The sequence below is a fragment of the Callionymus lyra genome, chromosome 4 (assembly GCF_982586985.1).
Source record: "Callionymus lyra chromosome 4, fCalLyr1.hap1.1, whole genome shotgun sequence".
Lineage (NCBI taxonomy): Eukaryota > Metazoa > Chordata > Actinopteri > Syngnathiformes > Callionymidae > Callionymus > Callionymus lyra.
Window position 1 is genome coordinate 29,707,599 of NC_141821.1, and position 22,036 is coordinate 29,729,634.

At 38.8% G+C, this 22,036-nt stretch overlaps 1 protein-coding gene across 1 annotated transcript in view; it reads right to left on the reverse strand.

Moving 5' to 3' along the window:
* dachb (dachshund b) overlaps window positions 1–22,036 on the reverse strand; it is a 70,134-nt gene that overhangs the window by 28,467 nt on the left and 19,631 nt on the right. Inside the window, exon 2 of the mRNA XM_087789669.1 lies at window positions 3,125–3,240. Within this exon, the coding sequence (XP_087645795.1) occupies window positions 3,125–3,240 (116 nt within the window). The remainder of the gene's footprint in view (window positions 1–3,124; window positions 3,241–22,036) is intronic.

Consider the following 22,036-nt stretch of genomic DNA (forward strand, 5'->3'; position numbering starts at 1 on the left):
AAGTGGGGAAAATCTATCTCTATAAGGCGACTGATCTGGAAATCAGAGCCAATTATCAGAACCTGTGTTTGATCATCGCAATACCCATGATTGAGAGGATGGTTTAAAACCCCTTCACAGCACGACTATTGTTAACTAATGTGAAAACCCAACTCTCCTGACTCACTCACATGTTTCAAACATTGAAGTCTTCCTCTCCAAGATACAGTAAGTCTCTCATCATGACCATGTTTTGAACTTATTACTTTATAAAGTTCTCCCACGTCTGAAATCTAAGCAAACAAGAGGTTACGAGTCCATTATGATATAATAATGGGCTTCACTCCTCCTCTAGCCAGCTGTAACCACTCCCTGCTTTGTTTATACAACGAGTCTCTTGGACCTGGAGACATTGTCCTGTGATTTAAGCTTTATGATTGGATACTTATATGTATATCAAATTCAATTGCAATTTGTAGAATTGGAAGGTTAAACCTCAGCTTATTTAAGTTGCTTCAATTTATCCCAGTTTCACTTTATGTGGACACACTGGACAGGAGGTTGTCAAGTCCACAGACATACAAAACACTTTAGTTACTAATGAACCTGTAGTTGTGTTTTGGAAGTGGGTTTGTCAACCAAAACCAAATTTGCGTCTGTCATATTGTTTTAAAAGGCAAAGTAAAATATTAAAACATAATGAATGAATGATATTATCAAACTGTGTGTTTTACATTTATCATTCCTGTTTAATTTAACGTGGCATGCATTTTTCATCAGGCCTCTGAACTACTATCCTAACTTCCTCCCTCCTCCTCCGTCCCTCCGATGGTCTCTGCAGGTGCACATAAGAGTCCTCAAACGAGTGTGTTCTTTTCAGGGGAAGATTGAAAGCACTTCATCTGTAACCTACACAGTGTGTGTCTGCCAGTCCGTGTGCGTGGATTGTCGTGCGAGTTCACATTCTTCGCTAAACGTGAGAACGGTGTTGTCATGCACTTTTTTTAAGAGGGACAAAATAAATGTAGTAAATGTTTATCTCTGGAGCTGAGAGGTGGTGTGTGTGTGTGTGTGTGTGTGTGTGTGTGTGTGTGTGTGTGTGTGTGTGTGTGTGTGTGTGTTAGAAGACAAGGCGAACCATTGAGCTGTTTTTTGAAGTGAATTAACAAGTCAAATGAGTGCCGCAGCACCCTGCATAGGTTAGCACACACACTCCCACGCTCATCATCACGGCTTCTTTGTTAAGGAAGATGAGGCCAATTAAACTGATATCACTCTCTTGTTGTCGTTTATACCTCCGCCTTCTCTTTTCCAGCGTTTCATCCTCATCACTTCTTCCCTGCCTCCTCTTCTTCGTTTGAACTGCTATTTCTTGCACTTTCCCTTATCTCCCACCTTTCTTTTATCTCAAACTCCCCCCTGCATACAAAGCTGTACAAAGATTTTGATTTCTTAATTAGAAGATTAATTCATTAATTATCCATCAGAACCACTTCTTATCGCCCTCCCTCCCATCCTCTTTTAACTCTCCGCTTTCTTCTCATCTGTTTATCTACGTCGTCCTGTCCGCTGTCTTCTCCTCAAACTCCCTTTTTTTTTTCCCCAACAGTGATGAATGTCCATCTGTGATTGGCCAATGCCCCCCATCGCTGTGGCGCCCGCGAGGTCGTAAACAACAGCCCGTCTCCCCCGGCAACGTGGTGTCTCCATGGACGTGGGGCCACTAAGTCGACCAACTCTGCGTGTGTGTGTGACCAAGGCGGAATGCAACATTCGATAAGTGCCAAATATGTGTGTGTTGATGTGTGTGTGTGTGTGTGTGTGTGTGTGTAAGCTAATGAGCGATCATAAGTGAGCAAATGTTTTCTCTGGGATCTGCTTATGTACAACACACACAGACTTCCAGACACACACACCTGATATGCACAAGTGTGTACTTGCTCATGCATGAGTGTGTGTGTGTGTGTGTGTCATTAGTATGCCACAGTGAGCCGTGTCCATATGTCACTAAACACAAGCATGTTTTATTTATCCTGGAGAGGAGGAGGCAACAGTCACTGTCAAGGGGGCAAGAGCGGGATGGAAAGATGAGGAGACACAAGTAGTGAGATAAGAAGGAAGGATCAGAAGGACGAGGGATGGAGGATGCTGAGAGGGGCTGAGTAGAAAAGGTAGAGCAGGTGAGAAGGAGGTCGCATAAGCAGGGAAAATGAAGCGTGGTGACCCGAGAGCTGGGAGAGAGTAAAAGTTTGGAAGACAGGTACGGCGGCGGAGAGAAGGAAGCGAAGGAAGGAGGAGAGAGGAAAAGCGGGGCGGGAGGAATGGACAGATGGAGGAGTGGGACCCAAGAGACGTGTCATTCATCACACCATCATGCAGTCTGCACTTCTTCTTCTCCTTTTTTCTTTCGCCCATTTGGACATATTTTTTTTTAACTTTATGTCATCTTTCCTGTCATCACAGTCTCAGCTTTTACTTTACCTCCGTCTTCTCTGTTCATCTCACTCTGTGGGCATCCATCTTTCTTTTTTAAAGTCTTCCACCTAGTGGAGGGGATACTCTGAACTAGTAGTTAAGAAAATAACTAAGAAAATCACATGCCTCTCGGTCGAAGTAGTGTCTTTTATTACATTTAAAATAAGAGTTGATGTCATTTTTACAGTGTGTAAAGAGTTTTTAAGCTTAACCTGCTGCTCCATCGCACTAAGGTTTTTACTGATGTCATTACAGTGATACCATCAAATGAAAAAATAAAATATAAATTACATTCATAATCACACTTTATTTTGAAAAAGGCATCATACAAGGATGGCAAAGCGAGTCGCTTTCACACACTTTTGATCAGAATATATTTCTTTGTCTACAAAACGAAAATCAGTTCATATTTAAATGTTTTTAGCTTCTTCATTCGACCTGTTTTATTTTGGTTTAGTTCTCTATCTTGACAGGAGATCTTATAATATCATACATTATATTTATCAAATACTTTTGTGTTGATGCCGAACAAATTCTTCAAGAATGTAAATGTTAAATACTGTGTTTTGGGTAAAAAAAAAAGAAGGTTGTATTCAACAGCCTTGCATAATTAGGAATGATATTTTCTTTAATTGAAAAGTAATGAGATGTACAAAAATATCTTTCTCACCGGTGTGTGACAGCAGGTTGGGCGACAGAAGGCCTGGGAGGCCCGGGTGCAGCAGCCTGGGGCTTTCCTGGATCCCTGCACCAGAACAACGTTTGGGAGGACGACCCGGACGAGAGCTGCGGGGCACAACCACAAAACCATATTCAGCGCCGTGACACAGAAAAGTATCCAAACAGAGAGCGGTTTCATGGCAGATTCACTTATTCTCGCCTTATTAGCTTGGCGTGACTGTATGTTGGAGGGCTTTGTCTGTCAGCAAGACTTTATTGGATGGATTTTAATAGAAGTTGTTGAAAGGTTCTGTGAAGCAAAGAAAACTCATTAAATCTAACAGTGAATTAAGTTTGCCTTAAAACCTTTGACGGCGTATATTCGAACACATGGCACACTGACACCAGTGTTCGTCACACAGAGAGACATTTGATTGGTCCGTCTCCGTGTCTCTGGGGGACAAGACAAGCTGGAATTTGTCTCTGACATTTTCACACCCGAAATGTACAAAACTGCAGTAAGAGCCGCTACATCCCCACGTCCCAGAATACGCCACACTTTTTAACAGATCAATGACTCTGGTCTTGTTCGGCCCCACTGTGACCTCGCGCTGATGATGCAAAGCACACAAACAAAGGTGCTAAATGTGTCACTCAGGATGAGTCGTGCAAAAGAAAGAATACTTTTTAAATGTTTAAGATATTAAGAAGAAGCAACTTTCGACTATCAAGAAGCTTCCTTGAAATTTCTGTGTTAGTTAAGATACTAGCAAACATATGGTCTCTGCAACGTTGTTGAAATGTTATGATCACAAACATAAGAAATCGTGTTTACACGACAAAACTATTGCGCACATAAGACGACGGCTCACCCGAATCGGACACAAACGCCACTGTATTATGCATGTCCAACAATACCACACATTACTGTTAGCATGTCGCCGAACATAAAGGAAAGTACGCGCGCACACACACACTCTCCCTTCCTCTCACACAAACACACACACAGACTTGGAGTAGGTGTGCATGCAGGCCAACTCTCTGCAGGGTGGCTAAGTAACAGATGGCAGTCCAAAGTCATTTACACCTAGAGAGCGAGAAAAAGAGAGGCAACCACAGCGATACAGGACAAGCTGCTGATGAAAATAGAACTAAACAAAAGAACACGATAATAAAGGCCTAAATTAGATCAAATGAAATGTCAACTTAGTATGTCCAAATGACCAAAATAACCCATGGCATATTTATTACTTTTTTTTTTACTGTAATTGGCTTGTTGCAGTCCCAAAATTAGTCAAATATAAAAGTGTAAACCTAACGTGGCGGAGGTGCACATATATGAAATATTTATTTAAGAAAAACTGATAACAAGAGACGTTTCTTTTGATTGCCTTTATCAAGGTGTGAAGGCCACTAACAAGGAAATTGTGTGTTTAGTTTCAAACGTGGTTATAAAGTATTTGTATGTGTAATGGGGCATACATGGCTGCAGTGATTATAGTGAAGAGCCGTTGTTAAGATGGAAGAAAAAGTAAAACTGCTAAATCCAAAATGTTTCACAAAGACCAAAGTTAGATTTATTTAACTAATCTAAACCGATCAAATACTAATGAGAGGGTGTTTTGTTTTTGAACATCATATATAGGTTTGATTGTGTTTTTTTAACTGAAGTTATCAACCTGAGACACCAGACTGTGTCACTCCAGTGACTGTGTTGGTGTGGGCAGGTGTTACATATCCTGCTGGGATGGATGCAAGGCAGATGTTTTTTCCAGGGCACACCAGGTATCACAGCTGAAATGTTGTGATATTTTATTAGAGCTGCCCACCGTACAAAAACACTTTTGCCCGGTGGTGTTGTTTTTTAAATTTGCTTCATCAATCCTCTACTCTATCATGTCAACTTTTTGTCCCTTAAAACCCACCATGTTACACTCTTTAAACACTTTGTAGCAGTTCTAATCCTGAGTCGTCATGTGCTTAAATCGTTGTTGATCCAGTTCTTCTGATAACCACTAAATAAAAAGAAATATTCCGTATATGGAATTTCATAAGTTGTGACATCAAGTTATAGATCTTGCAAAACATTTGAGATTCTGGATTTAAACGGAAATAAAGACAATGCCTTGAAAACTAATAATAATTTTGTTATGGTACCTACTTTTCGTGTTGAAACGTTTGATAGGACTTGTTGTTTAAGTGATAAGAATATGTTTTTAAGGACTATGGATGACTGGATGTGGCCCTTAAGGACATTAATAACTTTACCAACCAACTTTACACTTAAATATAACTCCTGTATTTCAGGATTGTATTTAATTTGCATGCTAATTGAGTGCACTTGGAAATAATTGGTTAAGTGTACTATACAATAAACATCTATAAGCAAAGCATGTAGAGATAAATATGAAACACTAAATCAGAAGTAACCAGAAGATTGAGAGGTTGTGGATATTGGTCGGAAGATGGAAGTGAACTGGTCTTTTCCCAGTGGGACGGTGAGAAGGGAGTGTAAAAAGACTCTGTAAGAAAATATCTGAACATGTTTTTGGGGTGTGACTTTCTACGTGATAAAATCGCACATACACACATATGCACGCACACAGACACACACACACTCACGAGAGGGAGAGCAAAAAAAAAGGCAGAGGAGCATGAAGAAAGGAAAAACATGAACCTTCACTTTTCCTCTGAACTCTGCTTCACCCTCCTTGTGTCAAAAACGGAGATCTATACAACACACACATACACACACACACACACACACATGTGAACACGCGCACACACACGCACACAGGTGTTTGCATTCAAACCTAAAAGCCGTTCCGTCAACAACCCCCTTACTACCTTTCAGCTTCCACAGATGCCAAATAGATACATGTTACAGTACCAATGTGTGTGTTTGTCTCTGTGTGTGTGTGTGTTCACCTGCACTCATCCATGTGCAACACTGAGGTGTGTGTCCCTGCTTGAATCCACACGGTGTGTGTGCAAAGGACACCTGATATTGCCTTCTCATTAGCTTTACACTTCTTTGTTCAGAGAAATGACTGCGGTCGGTGTGTACACGTGTGTGTCGGCATACATGTCTTCGTAGGTGCGCGTGTGTTGCTCGTGCGTGGGTGTGCATGTGTCCCGTAGGGTTGCCATATGTTGGGCATTAATCCTCGTCAATGGTCCACTCTCCTTACTGCACTGAGCGGAAGAACAAAGAGCAGGTCACAAACACCAGACGAACGCAATACACACACAACTTAAGTGTATACACACACACACACAGCCTCACACACACATGGTTTTCTGACCTATATTTATTTGTTCAACCAGCACCATGAGTGCATTTCAAAGCCTCCCAAAGATAAAGAAACACTAAACATTGTTTCACACAATATTGATATTAGAATACAGGTAGGCTTGTGACCTTTGACCCTTGGACATATGATTTCACAAACCCTAACTGGTATATGCAAAAAAAATCAAAGCCCAAGAACTTGGACATTTATAATACATTATTTTGGTAACAGTTTGACTGATGTGAACATCAAACTACTTTGTTTTACTTCATTCATGTTTTTTTAATGACCTCACACTTGTTTGTTTACAGTCATTCAAATGGTTCCTGATAATGACGTGCTAACGATCGACAAAAGTTAATTAAACTGAGCTGCTGATGGTTTTTTTGGGGTTATTTGATGACCTTTTAATTGTCCAAGACCACACACACACCACAAATAGAAAATATAGACCTGACATTTAACACTCACACAAATTTAAAAACACACACACACACACACACAAGCACACACACACACACACACGCTCAATGATCTGATGAGCCACCTTGAAGTAAGTCTTCCCACTTTGACACACGCACCCTCGCTTGTCCTCCCAAATGGCCGTTTCTATGGCGACAGAGCCTTGATCAATACTCCGTCATTGGCTCTGATGGACGGTCAGGGTCGGTCACACACACACCAACACACACATGCACAAACAGGCATGGCGGTGAATAAGCACAGACTCGCTAACACGTTTGACAGATTGATTTAGCGGGGAACGTGCAGAGGTCACACACACACGCGCACACACTCGGCCCGACATACACACACAATGTAGTTTATCAAAGCCTGCTGCGGTCAATACCCAGGGCAGAGCGAGGGGTCAACGCTCTTTAACTAAAATCTTTCATCTTGCTCTGCGTCCTTTCTTTTATCTCCGTCACTCGGCTCTTCCATTACTCCTGCTCCTTTTCCTCTTTTCTGTTGTCGTCTTCTCGCTTATCGGTTTTCTGTTTCAGTCCTCCGCCACAGAGATTCATATTGGACGCCACTTTTAGATTTGGTTTCTTGTCTGATGTTTCTGCCTGTCACACTAGATGCTCACTGACCCGACTCTCTCTCTCTCTCTCTCTCTCTGCAGAAAAGAAGAGAGTTCGAAGAGTGTAAGAAATGTTGTTTCACTCAATTGATCGATCATACTTAAGATCAGAACTCCCCGTGTTCTGAAAAACATGAAAGCACTGACAACAAATTAACCTTGTGAATCGATTTCTCATATTTGTACCAACAATTATTTAAATACAGAACATACTTCACAAACAAAATAAACATATTTGTTTTGGGACCAAATAGCCTCTTTATTAATGCGAGGGAAGATGATAGAAAATTATTTTGCTGTGTCAATTCAGACCTGGACAAGGCGTCTAAAACTCTTCTGAAATTGTGTTGTACTTTTTTTTACTATTGATTACTAGTTCATCCTTACATATAACTTTATAAAGTTCTCAGTTTACTTTCTTGTTTCATTTGTCTACTCCCTCAAAACACATTGTAATAAAGAAGATATTTATTATATTTACATGTTTTGTCCATATTTCTGTCACTTTTTTTCCTTCAATAAAATATAAATATATATTTTTAAAAACATTTTTTACTCAACATTTACACTATACTCTTACTCATAATATATATTTTTTCTGACTTTTTTCTTTTCATATTGAAACTCTCTCTTCATCCCTTCTTTCTTTTGCTGTGAAGGCCTCCAGCTCACGGTACATAATATGGCTCATAAGAAATGCAATCGTGTTCTAGTTCTAAACCATCATGTGCTGCTCCGGATGATGTCAGACTACCAGCCTATTGATTACACCCATCCTCTTTATATATGTCTTCCTTTTTTTGTTTTTCATTACTTTCAGTCCATCCATCTGCATTTCCACCTCCTTCCTGTCTGTCTGCTCCCTGTCTCTCACCCGTCATAAATCCTGTCGCACCTTTTCATCCTCATCCAGCGAGCACGTGTGTTCGGACTTGGTTTGGAGGAGGAAGAACTATTTATTCTTTTTAGAGAGACACGGGGAAAATGTCATATATGTCGTCCCAGACAAACACACAGACACACACATCATAATCATGGACGCTCACACACTCGCAGGACAAGAAACAGAGAGATAGAAGAGGAGATGGATGTTTACTTTCCTCTGGGCTTCCGCCGCTTTGATTGGACAGATGAATGACTTCATTGTGTTCGCACTCGCTTTTTATTTTAAAGAAAGAAAGAGTTTTACTGAAGGAGAGGATCAGGTGGGCAGATAACAAGTATTGGTTGATCAGAGAAATAGAGCGAAAATAATGAGGCAGGAATAAAATTACCTTAAAATGCAGAGTGGAACAAAGTTTATTGATTACCTGATGACATGGCTCTCTTTTCTTCTCATCACTCGCTTTCTTCCTCTCAATGCCCATCTCCTTTTATTAGGATTTACACTTCATCTCTCTACCTGCTCCAGTGTTTTTGGATTCATCATTTGTACATCTCTTATGTCCACCTATATTTACAACAGCCTTCATTGTTTATTCCTTCGTCAACATCCCTCCATCCTCACAGTTTCCCTCTTTCTTCAGAGGAACAGGTGTGCAATGGGACAGGAGACAAAAACACTCCTGCATTTTTAACCAGCATCCATTAAATATTAAAGACATCACACACACGGACACACACAAGTGCACGCACACACACATTAAGAGACACACAATTGCTGACGAGACAAGTTATACAGGTCGATGGGCTAACGTGTGTCTGCATGCCTGTGCGAGTGTGTGATGGCTTAAAGCGTCATTACCTTACTTCCTAGGCATGTGGGCAAACACACACACACACACACACACACACACACACAAAAGGATAATTCATACAGGAGGCGCACACACACACACTCGTATGTTAGCATTTAAGAGGGACAACCATAGCGTTCATCCGCTTTGAAGTTCTCTGCAACAAAGTATAACAACAGGAAGTTTTCAATGCAGCATGTCGAGCAGGAATGCCACGTATGGAAGAGAAAGGGAAGGAGCGAGCTGGTGTAAAACATCGCTTAAAAGCTCGAGAACCTCTGGCAAGCGGCTTAATTCCTCCTGTACCTTTTAACCATTAAATATTTAGATTCATTCTAAAAATTGAATCTATCATTCACAATCAATTAAAAAAAATAGATACACCTTTATACCACAAATGTGTGTTACTATATCGTATTGATATTCCATTAAGAAAATCGATTTACTTTAAAAAAAAACAAAAAAAAAAACAATTACAGCAAATTTTTGCAGCGTCTGTTCATATTTGTGTTGCAATTAAACGGTTGCTAGATGCTGGAAATTATGCTAGATGACGGCCATGACTGAGGACTAGAGGATACAGACGACCAGCAGCTTTTAAATCAGCTGTTTGAAAATAGTGTTGTTGTCTGTAAATTCTCCAATTCCAGAATCAAGTACTTGAGCAAATATATTCCCACAGTATCGCAATATATAGTATCATTGCCACTGTATCATGATGTTATCGCCAGATTCTTCTCAATACACACCCCTACGCTCATTTCGACAGCAGATGTTAGTAAAATTTTGGTACTCACACGAAAATCAGCGCTTAAGTGTGGGCAAGATGACAGTCTTTGCAAACAAACAATATGTCTCTATTTTCAAGAATACATGTCACAATAAACCTTTACTGTTTATTGTACATCCACATGCTTAAGGATAATCACAATCTGAAGGATGGCATTATTGATAGAAAATGCTTTTTGAGAAAAGGAACAAATAAGATGCTTTGATGACAAGCATCTAAAATAAAAAAAAGTGTATAAAGTTCAGATTGCAAAATGGTACGTCCTTATCCTTATGGACGCAACCATCAATATTTTCTGTGACAAATGTTACAATAAAGATGAGAAGGAAACTTCTTCTGCGTGCTGTGTTGCCAGGTGTGCGATGACTATCATATTTCCGTGATGTTGTGGTTGTATTGGGTCGGCTGCAACTGTCTTGCGAACCCTGATAGCGTCTGTTCTAATGTGTTTTCAGCCGATCGTGCTTCACTGGGGAAGAGATAAGATTGTCTGAAAACACTGAGCGTGATTGGCTGAATGATCAGCTGTGGCAGAGATAGGCTACGTACACCAACACTATTGTAGAACCTTCGCCTTTTACGCATGATGTAGCGGTCGCACAAAATGACATGTGATAAATACCCCTTAAATACTATAATTTTGCTTTTTAATGATCCTAAATTAACTAGCAAACATGTTTTGATTCAACACAATACATCTTTTTTTTCTAACTTCTACACAGGATGAAACTTTTTTCTTTGGGGTTGTCATTGTGTCATCAACAGACCCTTGATTCAAGTTTAACATTGAAGGAAAACTAGTCTGTGTTGGACTTTAAGCGTGAAGAGTGAGCCAGGTTCATTAGAGGGTCCGGAAGTAGAGGTTTAATAGCAACAGAGCACTTGTTGAGTTATGACTGATTCACAGACTTAGTAACTATACAGGATAAGAACTGTAGCACATTCAACTCAGCGTTTAAATAAAGTACAATATAAACTTTTGAGCTTCAATGACGACGAGTCAGAAGTTATTATGTTGGTCACCTCCCCACCTCAAAAAGGTGGGGAGGTGACTTCAACGCATCAAGTAAAGTTTAAAAAAGTGAATTTGACCAAAGACTTGAGTGAAGATCAAATTAAATCCCGCCTGTTGATTAATTTACAGTCAAATTCATTGGTTTATTTTGCGGCTTTTCAGGGTGAGGTAGGTTGTTCCAGGCCAAGAACTCACGTCAAGACTACTTCGAAGGTGTCGAGGATGATTCTTTATTACCCCTTTAACTTATAACCAACACAAACTTGGGATAAGTGGTTGAAATTGGCTGAATCAGAGGCCGCCGGAGCTCATCTGATGATGTGATGAAAGAAGAAGGGAGCGAAAATACAAACAAAAAGGAGGGAAAAAAGGGAAAGACTCCGGTGTCTTCGAATCAATTCCGCCATCCCTTCATCTCTTTTCAACTGTAGTTAATTTTCTGCCCCTCCGACTCTCCATTCTTCACCTCGGTACATCCCTCGCTCCTCTTCCTCCACCTGTCCTTTCCTCCCTCCCACTCTCTATCAATCTCTTCCTCCCCCTCTCCATCTCTCTCCGCAGTTAAGTCAGTGTAATGTAAATGATGTGCCATCGATCGCCCCTGACAGTGCAAGGACGCGCACCTCTTCTTCTCCTCCACCTCCTCCTCCTCTTCTTCAGCGCCATGTCATCTCTTTCCTCAAACACATTCACTCTCTTTTTCACACCCCTGCCCTACCCCCTTTTACTCTGCTATACATCTTCTATCTCTCTCCATCTCCCCACGTCTCTCTCTCTTTGCTACGCCCGTTTGCTGCCTGTCATCTCTCATCTTCTCCTTCATTTTACTCTCCACTCATCCTTCCCTCTTTCCCCGGCCATCATTCCACTCCTCTGCCATTGTTCTCTCCCTCTCTTTCTGAACGTCCACCATCTTTTATCTCCATCTTTCTCTCCTTACTGTCTCAGGTCGTCGCAGTTCATCTTCAGACTCACTTAGGGAAACACCAGCAAGGTTCAAATCTCTTTTTAAATTAAATGGGGTCACATCGCAGCCCCCGGGATTCCTGAGAACATTCAATTAGCAACACGAGTCTCGTGATTGTGGTCATTGTCTCTGTAATAAGTTGAAGTCATTATTTAATAATATTGTATTCTTATCCTCTGCCTGAGTTTCAGTAAAACAGTACAGTATCACTTGATAATGTCCTTCCTGATGCACAGACTGTAGTCATTTAATAAATGTCACATATTACAGAAAACCAAAATACATAGAATACATTTTCAAGCTCTGATAATTCTATTTAATATACAATAGTACATAAATGTTAGATATTCTGTAAAATCATGGTTGAAAATATAACCAGATTGTAAAATATAATCTTGTATACATACATATATGTATATGTATATGTATGTATTTTGCTTAACATAACTTTTACTTGCTTTGATATATTTATATATATTTATTTATTAAATTTTAATATTAATAAAGTGTTTTGTGAAAAATAAACAACCTTCAATGTTTCAACAATATACATATATATATTTGTCTTATTTTTTTAATCATGTTTTAACAGGTTAAAACAAAAAGGTAAAATATAATAATAATAATATAACTGTTAAGTCATACTCATTATATTTGTCCTTACAGAAATGTATTATTATCATTATTATTATTTATTGTCTTAAGTAATCATGGTGTGCCACTCCCTCGTTCCCTTGTTTCATCTTCTACTCCTTCTTTTCTTTCTCCTTATCCAAACAGAGGACACGGACAATCCAATAAACGCCTCCACTCTCAACAGCTGGAGTGTGTGTGGGTGTCTGTGTGTGTGTGTGTGTGTGTGTGTGTATTTTTGTGCGTGTGCTGTGTGTACTTCCGAGTCAGCAGAAAACTAGGATGACACTCTCAGCTCTGGACAGGAATGTCACCGGAAACAAAAAAGAGAGATGAAGAAATAAAGAAGGCAAAAGAGAGAGATGGAGGAAGTGTTTGGAAGGAGGGAGAGGGGGGTGGAAGACAGATGGGAAGAGCAAGTGAGGAAGGACATGTGGAGAGAAGAGAACAGAAGAAAACTCAGGGGACTTCAAATGACACATGCAGTACCACTCGTGTCCACGTTTACACCGTCGGCCCGTCTGTAGTTATAAGGACGCAGGTTTACTCCCCGCACAGACAGTACGAGGACGGAGACATCTTCAAACTTTGTAAAAAAGCAGGACATGAATATGTAGCAGGAAACCAATTCATGTCTGCGCTTGTCGGGTCTACATTTGACAAGACACTTGGAGGCTTTGAGCATCAATTACATGTTACTGAAGAGATCAGAGAACACAAAAGAATGAGGGATTACTTTGATCGGAAACGGTGAAAATGGAGGAACAATCCAAAATGTTTTGGCCAACATCCCATCAACTTTCTGCTGCTTGAAAACTTTTTCTCTATCACCCTCTTAAGAATAATAATACATTTAAATCAATATTAAAAAAAGTAAAAATCAGAATTATTTTCTAAGTAAATTTTATACATAAGTCATATTTAACTAACAGTACTAACCATTTATCTTTGACAGAAAACTAAATAAGCTCTGACTTACTAACACACACAAAAAATACATTGTAATTTGAAAAAATAACGTAAAACACAAATTTTGCTTCATTGTATTTGTGAACAGACTAAAACCAAATATTTTAAAGGAAACATATATTATTGTTGTGGTTTTTGTCATAAACAAATAAACATCAATAATTGATGTTTCAAGTGCAATAAATGGCATGTTTAGAACATTGATATCATGCTCCTCTCTTTCTTGTCACCTTGGGGGCCATCGTCAAGAGTGAGTATGGGGGCCCTCCCAGCCCAAAAACACCAGGAAAATCATTAAATACAGCAATGTTTATTTTGAATTACAGAAGTGCAAAATCATATAACTACTCTAAACTATATAAAACTTTGACGATATACTATACACAATATACTATCCAGCATAACAAACACAACTTAAATATGCACTCTTTGAGCAGAATGTTCAAAAAAATACAACCAAGCAAAATAAAAAAGGAAGTAGTCTTTGGTTTCTGAATTTTGAGGGAAGTCCATGTCTGTGATCTGGAGAGGTCCCTTTGTCACAATTTTACAACGAGCATTGTCGTCAATGAATTTTGGCCACAGTGGGGTGTGGCATCAAATTGTGAAGGTGCCATGCTGCTGCCTCATGAAGGCATCAAGTCCTGCTCATCTTCCTCAAGCCCCCCCCCCTCAAGACCTGAGGTTGATAGTGTTATAGATGTATTAAGAAATATACCGGTACTATTATTGATTGAATTATTTGTGTTATTGAATTAAATCACATAATCTCATGATAGATTTAAATTGAAGAGTGAATCACTGTAATCTTTATTTATTTTTATCAAAAACCTTTTCTACCTCCACTGTTGAGGTACACTGTTGTTGTGGTGGTGGTGGTCCAAAGAATTTTAACAAAGGACCTCAAGGGAAAAAAACTATGGAAGGAGTAGGAGGAGTATGAAATAATAAATGAACAGCCATTGTGTTCCATGTTCATTTTTTTTTTGCTTAATGTAACATTTAGGCTATACCACAGAATCCATTGTATTCCTCTTCCAAATACAAAATAGTTACTAGCTAGCTGTTGATTACAGTTTAAATTTGTTTTTAATGTGCGGTAAGCTTGTGCTTGCTAAGACTGGGACAAAGTGCCACAACAACTTTTTCTTTAATTATGTCAGATGATACACGTTAGAACTTACCACTCTTTACTTTTGTCTTCATCCTCTTGTTTTTCTTTTCTTTTCGCATGCCCTGAAGGAAGGATCGCTTCGCTTTTCGGTGAATCTAGTAGTACTTCCAGTCAAAAGCAGGCAAGTTGGGGCCCCATAAAGGGGATTACAAACATGTTGCAGTGTCTAGAGGGGTTTAGTGTTGTGACACTGATTTGTGCTAGTATCGGTCGTGAGTCGTGGGCTCACTTAACAGACACTAGACAGTAGGCTAGTAGGGGCCCGACACATCGAAGTTGCAGTGTGTCTAAAGCAGTTTAATCATTTTGTCATTGATGAGGATCAATGTCCGCCCGTCTTGGAGCCCCTTCCAGCGGGGGGCCCTAGGCAATATTTTGCTTTTTTTTAGCTTTAAATACACTTTTATAATATTACCAATTTATTTATTACACTATGATGTCTGCTCAGCATCTTTGTTGGATGTGTTATGTACATGTGTTTGTTAGTAATGAATCATTGGGCCATCAACATAATACAAGTGTTAGTCACATAAAATAAGTTTAAGGTAGTTACATTTACACAACAGTGACTTCAGCTCTAGAAGTTGTTTAGTGAATCTTGACCTGATGTTTTCCAAGACTCGGGGACGATTTATCTTTCCCATCTTTCTCTGCAAGCCATTTAGTCAACAAGCAATATACTTCAAATTTATTTGGGATTTCGTCTTATCGTCTTTGTGCCACTTTTTAGATGAAGACATAGAATGTTGTGTTGTCGGAGAGCCTGCGTAAAGAAGCATTAAACACACAAACTTTATAGTTTTCTGTCAGGTTGGTTTATTTTTGATGAAACACTAAACGTGGATGAAACCTCTTTTTGACACGTCGGCAGAGTTTTGAAATGTATCCAGGCAGGGTCTCAGGCCAGACTTATACCAACAACGCAGTCACACACACACACTCACACACTTAGATGGTAAGCCTGGATCTGACAATAAGTCCAGTTTTATGACTAGTGTATAACACCAACAGCTGAATCAATATTAGTTTACACTGGGTCACCGTGGACACACACTCAGTTACAATTCCCACTCACCCACCCACACACACACACACAGATGTCTTTCCTTTCATAAACACACACATCGAATCCCCCAGAATATATTATTATTTTAGATTTACACACACAGAGACGCACACACGGATTACCTTTTCTTCTATCACACCCTTGTGGCAGGTCAGCTCGGCCACGTAAAGAAACACACACACGTTCACACAGCTATTAAAACAGTGATAACGGCAATAAAGTAAAAGTAACACACACAGAAAAAAGGCAGTGGGTTATTATGAAAATTGATAAACATTCAATGAGTTGTAAAGTTTTACGGTGATGAACCAACATGTCAAATTTATTAACGGCCGACTGTTGTGGTTCTCAGGCTCCGGAGGCTCTACCACGCCCATTGACACCCAATTTAATTCCCAGATCTAACAGTTAATATAAACACTGTCACAACACAGTATACACACACAAAGTCACTTTCAGGGTCTGTTTCAGAGTTTGACTTTCATTCTCAGGACAGGACCAAGATTAAGGGATGGATTTAGATGTTTAAGAACCGAAAGTATGTCTAATTGATTGTAATTGCTTTAAAAGTTGAAAGAAAAACAAGAACCAACCTGCTGTCCTTAAACCATCTTGAATTAGCAACACAAAAGTTGATTAATATTTACTGATTCAATTGTTGTTTTCGTGAGTCAGTTTTAGGTTGTTCTTATCAGCAGCTACTATAGAAGTAGTCTGAGTGGATTACAAAATGTTTGGAGATACAAATGAATTATAAAACACCAAACTTCAATCATCTACCCCTTGTCCTGTTGTCAACGCCTCCATTTAATTTAGAATGAGCTCAATAAGTCATTAAAAATGTGGATAATATGATATACGTAAAATATGTAACTATTTAGCAGAACTGAACTCAAAATATTGAGTTATTCCCCATTTCAAATTAGAACTAGCAAAGCTTTCTTTTTAAAACCTGTTTAAACCTTGTTATGATTTAATGAGTTTTTTTCTGTTTTTAAAAGTGCTCTGTATAGTGAACTTGACTGTCCAGAAGGGTGCCTTTAAATCAGGTTTATTATTTGTAATTATCAGAATTTAGGACTGAAAGACACGTTTGTAATTTAACTAAGATATACAACTAAACTTCAAGCATTTAATGGGCAATTAATGTGAAAACCCAATCCTCCATGTTTCAAATGTTGAAGTCTTCCTCTCTAAGATGCAGTAAGTCTCTTAAATATTACTTACTTACTTACTTACTTACTTACTTACTTACTTTTGAACTTATTACTTTATAAAGTTCTTCCCCGTCTGAAATCTCGGTGAAGGAGAGGTTACAAGAGTGGAGTCCATTATGACGTAATAATGGCTTCACTCCTCCAGCCAGCTTTAATCACAACCCGCTTTGTTTATACAAGTCCTTTGGAGGTGAAGACTTCCAGGATTGATGATGCCTGTTGACAAACCTTGATGCTTGACCAATCACACCATAGTTGGCGTAGTTATGGTAAACAAGTTTTAATCTCCACAAAAACAAAGTTTTCTAATGTAAATATTTCAGTAAAAAGAGTTTTTTACAAACAGACACACACTGATGAGTAAAATACACAGTTAATAACTTGATGATAATGATCATTTAATAATGATAAATAGACATATCTCATTATGACAGCTCATGTTTTAAAGAACACATTTTCAGATGTGAGGTTATTTAAAATAAATGTTCCACAAACTTTTTATTTAACAAAAGTTCATCTTTGTTTCATAAAGATTTGATTAGATTTTTGCAGCAGGTGCCATCAGCAGGTCGTGGCCTCCCATGACCTCCTGTGGGGATCAGGTGTCTGTGACACAGGGCAACAATCCCCGGAGCTGCAGCACTACCCAGATGACAAAAACCATAAAATCACTTTGTAATAACAAAGAGAGACAGTGTGGCTAATTAGATCCAAGAGAAACATACTGCAACAAGGCAATGTTCTGGTTAAAAACTGCTTCGTCATCAGATTATTTTCTGTCAGGCTGGTGAGTTTCTGCTGCTTCATCAGTTTAATATCCAGCTAGTTGTTGCGGTCTGAACCTCTAAATATGACAATTATTGACCAGCAATTACTGATCAACCCATCTGTTGGTGACAACAACAGACTGTGGAAATATGTTGAGTTCAGCGTCATCACATGGAAGTTTACACAACACCGACGTTGCTCATTCAACAAATGACTTTATAAGGCCGTTAACTCAGACAGTCAATGGAAAAAAAAAAGGTTTAGAATCATAAATACTGACGTTGTTAGGTCACGGTGCCATTACAAAGTGCAGGTCTGATCAGTTGCAACAAGATAACTTTAAATCTACTTTTCTTTATCTTCAATTCAAAAATGAATAACATCATGGTGGCTGCTAGTGACTCCAGGATCTTCTTTCTCTCTCCTCTTAGATCCAAACTCCAACTACTAGTTTAAATTACATTACATTATTGAGGTTAACTCCTGAATGTTTAACAAGAAAATACACCAGAATCTATTTACTAAATATTTCTCTCACTTCAGTCAATATCATAAAACACACATTTAATTAACACATTTTAATGTTTTTACTTGTTCAATGTTGCTCATAATAAAGTGTCACAGGAACAGCAATTATTCCTAAGCTTCCCCTGCAGTGTCTCTATTAGCTCACACTGATGCAATGCTTCATTTTACGGGGCCACCCAAGAACATTATGCTCCAAAACACAATCTATTTAATACAAAATGACACCATTTCTGCCATCAGGGGATTTCAGCAGGTCTCCAAACCAGGAGCGTTGTCATTTTGCATTAAAGAACAGCAGGTGAACTGAAGCATGGTGAAGAGGAGGAAATGAGGAAGTGGGAATGCCTGCACTCGCATAAAGTGCCGTCAGTTAGGACTTTATTGGGTTTGTGTCCTCTCATGTTCCCAACAGGTGAAGTGATGATAAGATGTGTGATTAGACACATCGCAGTTATATATTTGTTCATGGGAACATCATATCCTGGCTGCTGTCCTGGTTTAAATGGCTCAAAGTATGACACCAGACATGAGGCGGTGAGATGCTAAAATTGGTTCATCATCTTGCCTAGTAGTTGTGTGTAACCCTTAAGATAAAAAATCATAATATTACTATGACGGTTAAAATAGTACTATAAAGAAATTGAAATATTACCAAAATATTATTCCTAACACCATGACTTTTCAAGTCTTAAATGTTACAAGATTCATAGTCGTACAATTATGTGATTAAAATTTGACAATCCAACAATACCTCTTCTGTAATCATAATGTTTCGAAGTTCAAACTTATATTATTACAACTTTTTAAATTGTAGAGTTATGTTAATTAAACATAATGTTACGCAATTCTTACAAAGTCACAAGATTAAAAGTCACAATAAAACTAGAGGAGCTATTATCTTTCCAGTTCCTCTGAGATAGCGCCTGGGAATATTAATAGAATGAAGCTATAAATGGCCTGTGAAAGCAGTGGAGATACCTATTGTAGCATGTGCAAGAGTAAAGTCAGAAAACACACCGTGGTACCATCTATATTTTCAATAGATGTTGGAAGGGGTAAATATTGTGGCCAAGAATTTTGATATGAGCTACACTGTAGACAGTTAGTAGTTAATGAAGATCTGACGGGGGAACTTGAAGATCATATATCAAAACTCTAAATTCACTCTGCTACGCTTTAATTCTGGTAATATTACAACTTTAAATCTCTTTATTAAACCAACAATTATCTGTGAAGCCCTTATACTGTCCTAAATAGAGGTTAAGGCACATAATACTAAGAAAGTAATCTGAATAATTCAAATAGGCTGCGCAGTGGAACAGTGGTTAGCTGTTAAGAATCTTTTGCTTTAGCTTTCGGGTATTTCGGTTTCCTCCAAAAAAAACATACACAGATAAATGTAGCAATAAGATAATCATTCAAATAGTTAATAATTAAAGTAAATACAAAATAAAACAAACACTTCAGCTAAATAGTATTGATCTTTGATACATTTCAGAGCTATTCATGGTCAGGCTCCTCCTTACATCACTGATCTGATCCAGCCTTACACCCCAGCTCGGGCTCTGAGGTCTGTGGATCAGAATCTACTTATGGTTCCACGCACACGGCTCAGGACCAGAGGAGAGAAATCTTTTCAGGCTGTTGCTCCTAAGCTTTGGAACAATCTTCCTCTCTCTTTGCGCTTGATGGAGTCTACTGACTCCTTTAAGAAACATCTTAAGACGTTTCTATTTGTGCAGGCTTTTCCTTGAATTTCTCGAACTCCTGTGTTGTTCTCGGTGTTGTCTTGATCTTTGAAGTATGTACTGTTTTGAGTATTGTTTTGATTGTTAAAGCGCTTTGTGACCCTGGTCTCGAAAAGCGCTATATAAATATATATTACTTACTTACTTACTTACTTACATCTAAGACTCATAATTTACTCACAATTTCTTGCCTTTGATCAATTAGCATTTCAACCAAACAAAGGCTCTTTTATTCCACTCGTCTCCTTAAAACTTGTAATTCAAGTGTGTGCGTGCGTCAGGCTGCCTCAGAAGTGGATTGTCTCTGCTCATGAGTTCATCTTTGTTACCAGTAAATAGCAGGTCCAGTGTGACACATCTCTCAGTTTCGGCAACAGTCATTCCCTTTCCTGGAAGCAGACGAACTGTTTAAATCTCTCTCGCTTGCCTGCCTGGTCAGATTTCATGTCCAGCAGCCACACAAACTAAACGTTGTCCTTTAATACACTGGCTTGTTATTGCGCTCATTACACTGTCAGAGTCTAGTGAATCTGTTTTCAGGGAGTCCAGTGTGCCGGCAGAATTGTGCTGAGTCAGCCTTGACCAGACATGAACTTAAATGCTGTCAGCAGCATTAATTTTCAGTTAATTATAGCCCCACAATAATTTGTCTTTTTGGGCCTTTTTCATATGAACCGATACTGCTGAACACATCAAAATCTCAACACGCAAAAAAGCCATATTATGGCTAAATGCTAAATTAGACTAAAATGTTTGTTTATTTGCCACTGTGTTCGTATGACTGATGTTTCAGGAATATGTACACTTCAGCTCAACACTCATCAAACACTGCTAAAGGGATGTAATGTACAGGAGTAGAAAAGTTATTTATATTTTTCATCTAATTCAGACTTTACCTACACTTTGATCACAAGCGACTAAGTAAGAAAAAGTCCACTGCAGACTTGTGGTATGTGCAGGCCTCAAGTTGCTGTCCCACACACGAGAACACATGCATATACACTGGACAAATAATCACGCAGCTTTCATCCCTTCACGGCAGGAAATGCAGCCTTTAATCTCAGTGTGTTTGAGTTAAGAGTTCACACATGCACACGCACACACACATGCAAACACACACACACAGTTTGTTAAAGACACTAATTGCTTGCATGTGTACTAAAACGTACACAAAATATGTATTTTTTCAAGTCACATATGAAGGTTTGTGTTATGGATCATCTCAGAAATGAGCATTCCTTCTTTCTCTATGTACACATGTTTGGAAGGTGGTGGGGGGGGGATCCAGAAACTACAAACATAGAAGAGATTTGACAAATCCTGAAAGAATCCAAACAGCAACAGTGGAAAGATTTGTCTCTCTCACACCAAAGACACACAGACAGAGGGATTGAAGGAAAGAATGAAGTTGGAGAAAAGATACAAGAGGCTTTAATCTAGAGGAGACATGGGAAAGGGTGGCCCACACAGAGTTATACTTCAGCATCCCTTTGACTATATTTATACACCTATCGTGAGGTCAAATAAAGTACAAATGTTTCAGCTAACTGACAATTTCATTTTGAATTTTCTTTTCTCAATCATGACTTTTTGACTCTAAATATAAACTGTTGAAGTTGTTTGTTTAGCCCTTCTGTCTCTGGGTCAAGGTTCGCCTTTGGGTCATTATAACTCAATTGCCTGTAACAAGGGTTAAGTATTTTGGGGTTGTTTTTCTATAACAATCTTAGCTGGTTTGTTTAATAATGGCATGCCATAATTAAGCCCCCCCCCCCCCCCCCAATGCAGTCAGATTATATAATGTGACCCTTAATAATGTATACTCATTTTAATGTGACTAATTTTATTGAGGAACATATATGAACTTGGACAAAAGACAAACAAACACAACAAAAAAGACACTTAATCCCATCAGTGGAGATCATTAAAATAAT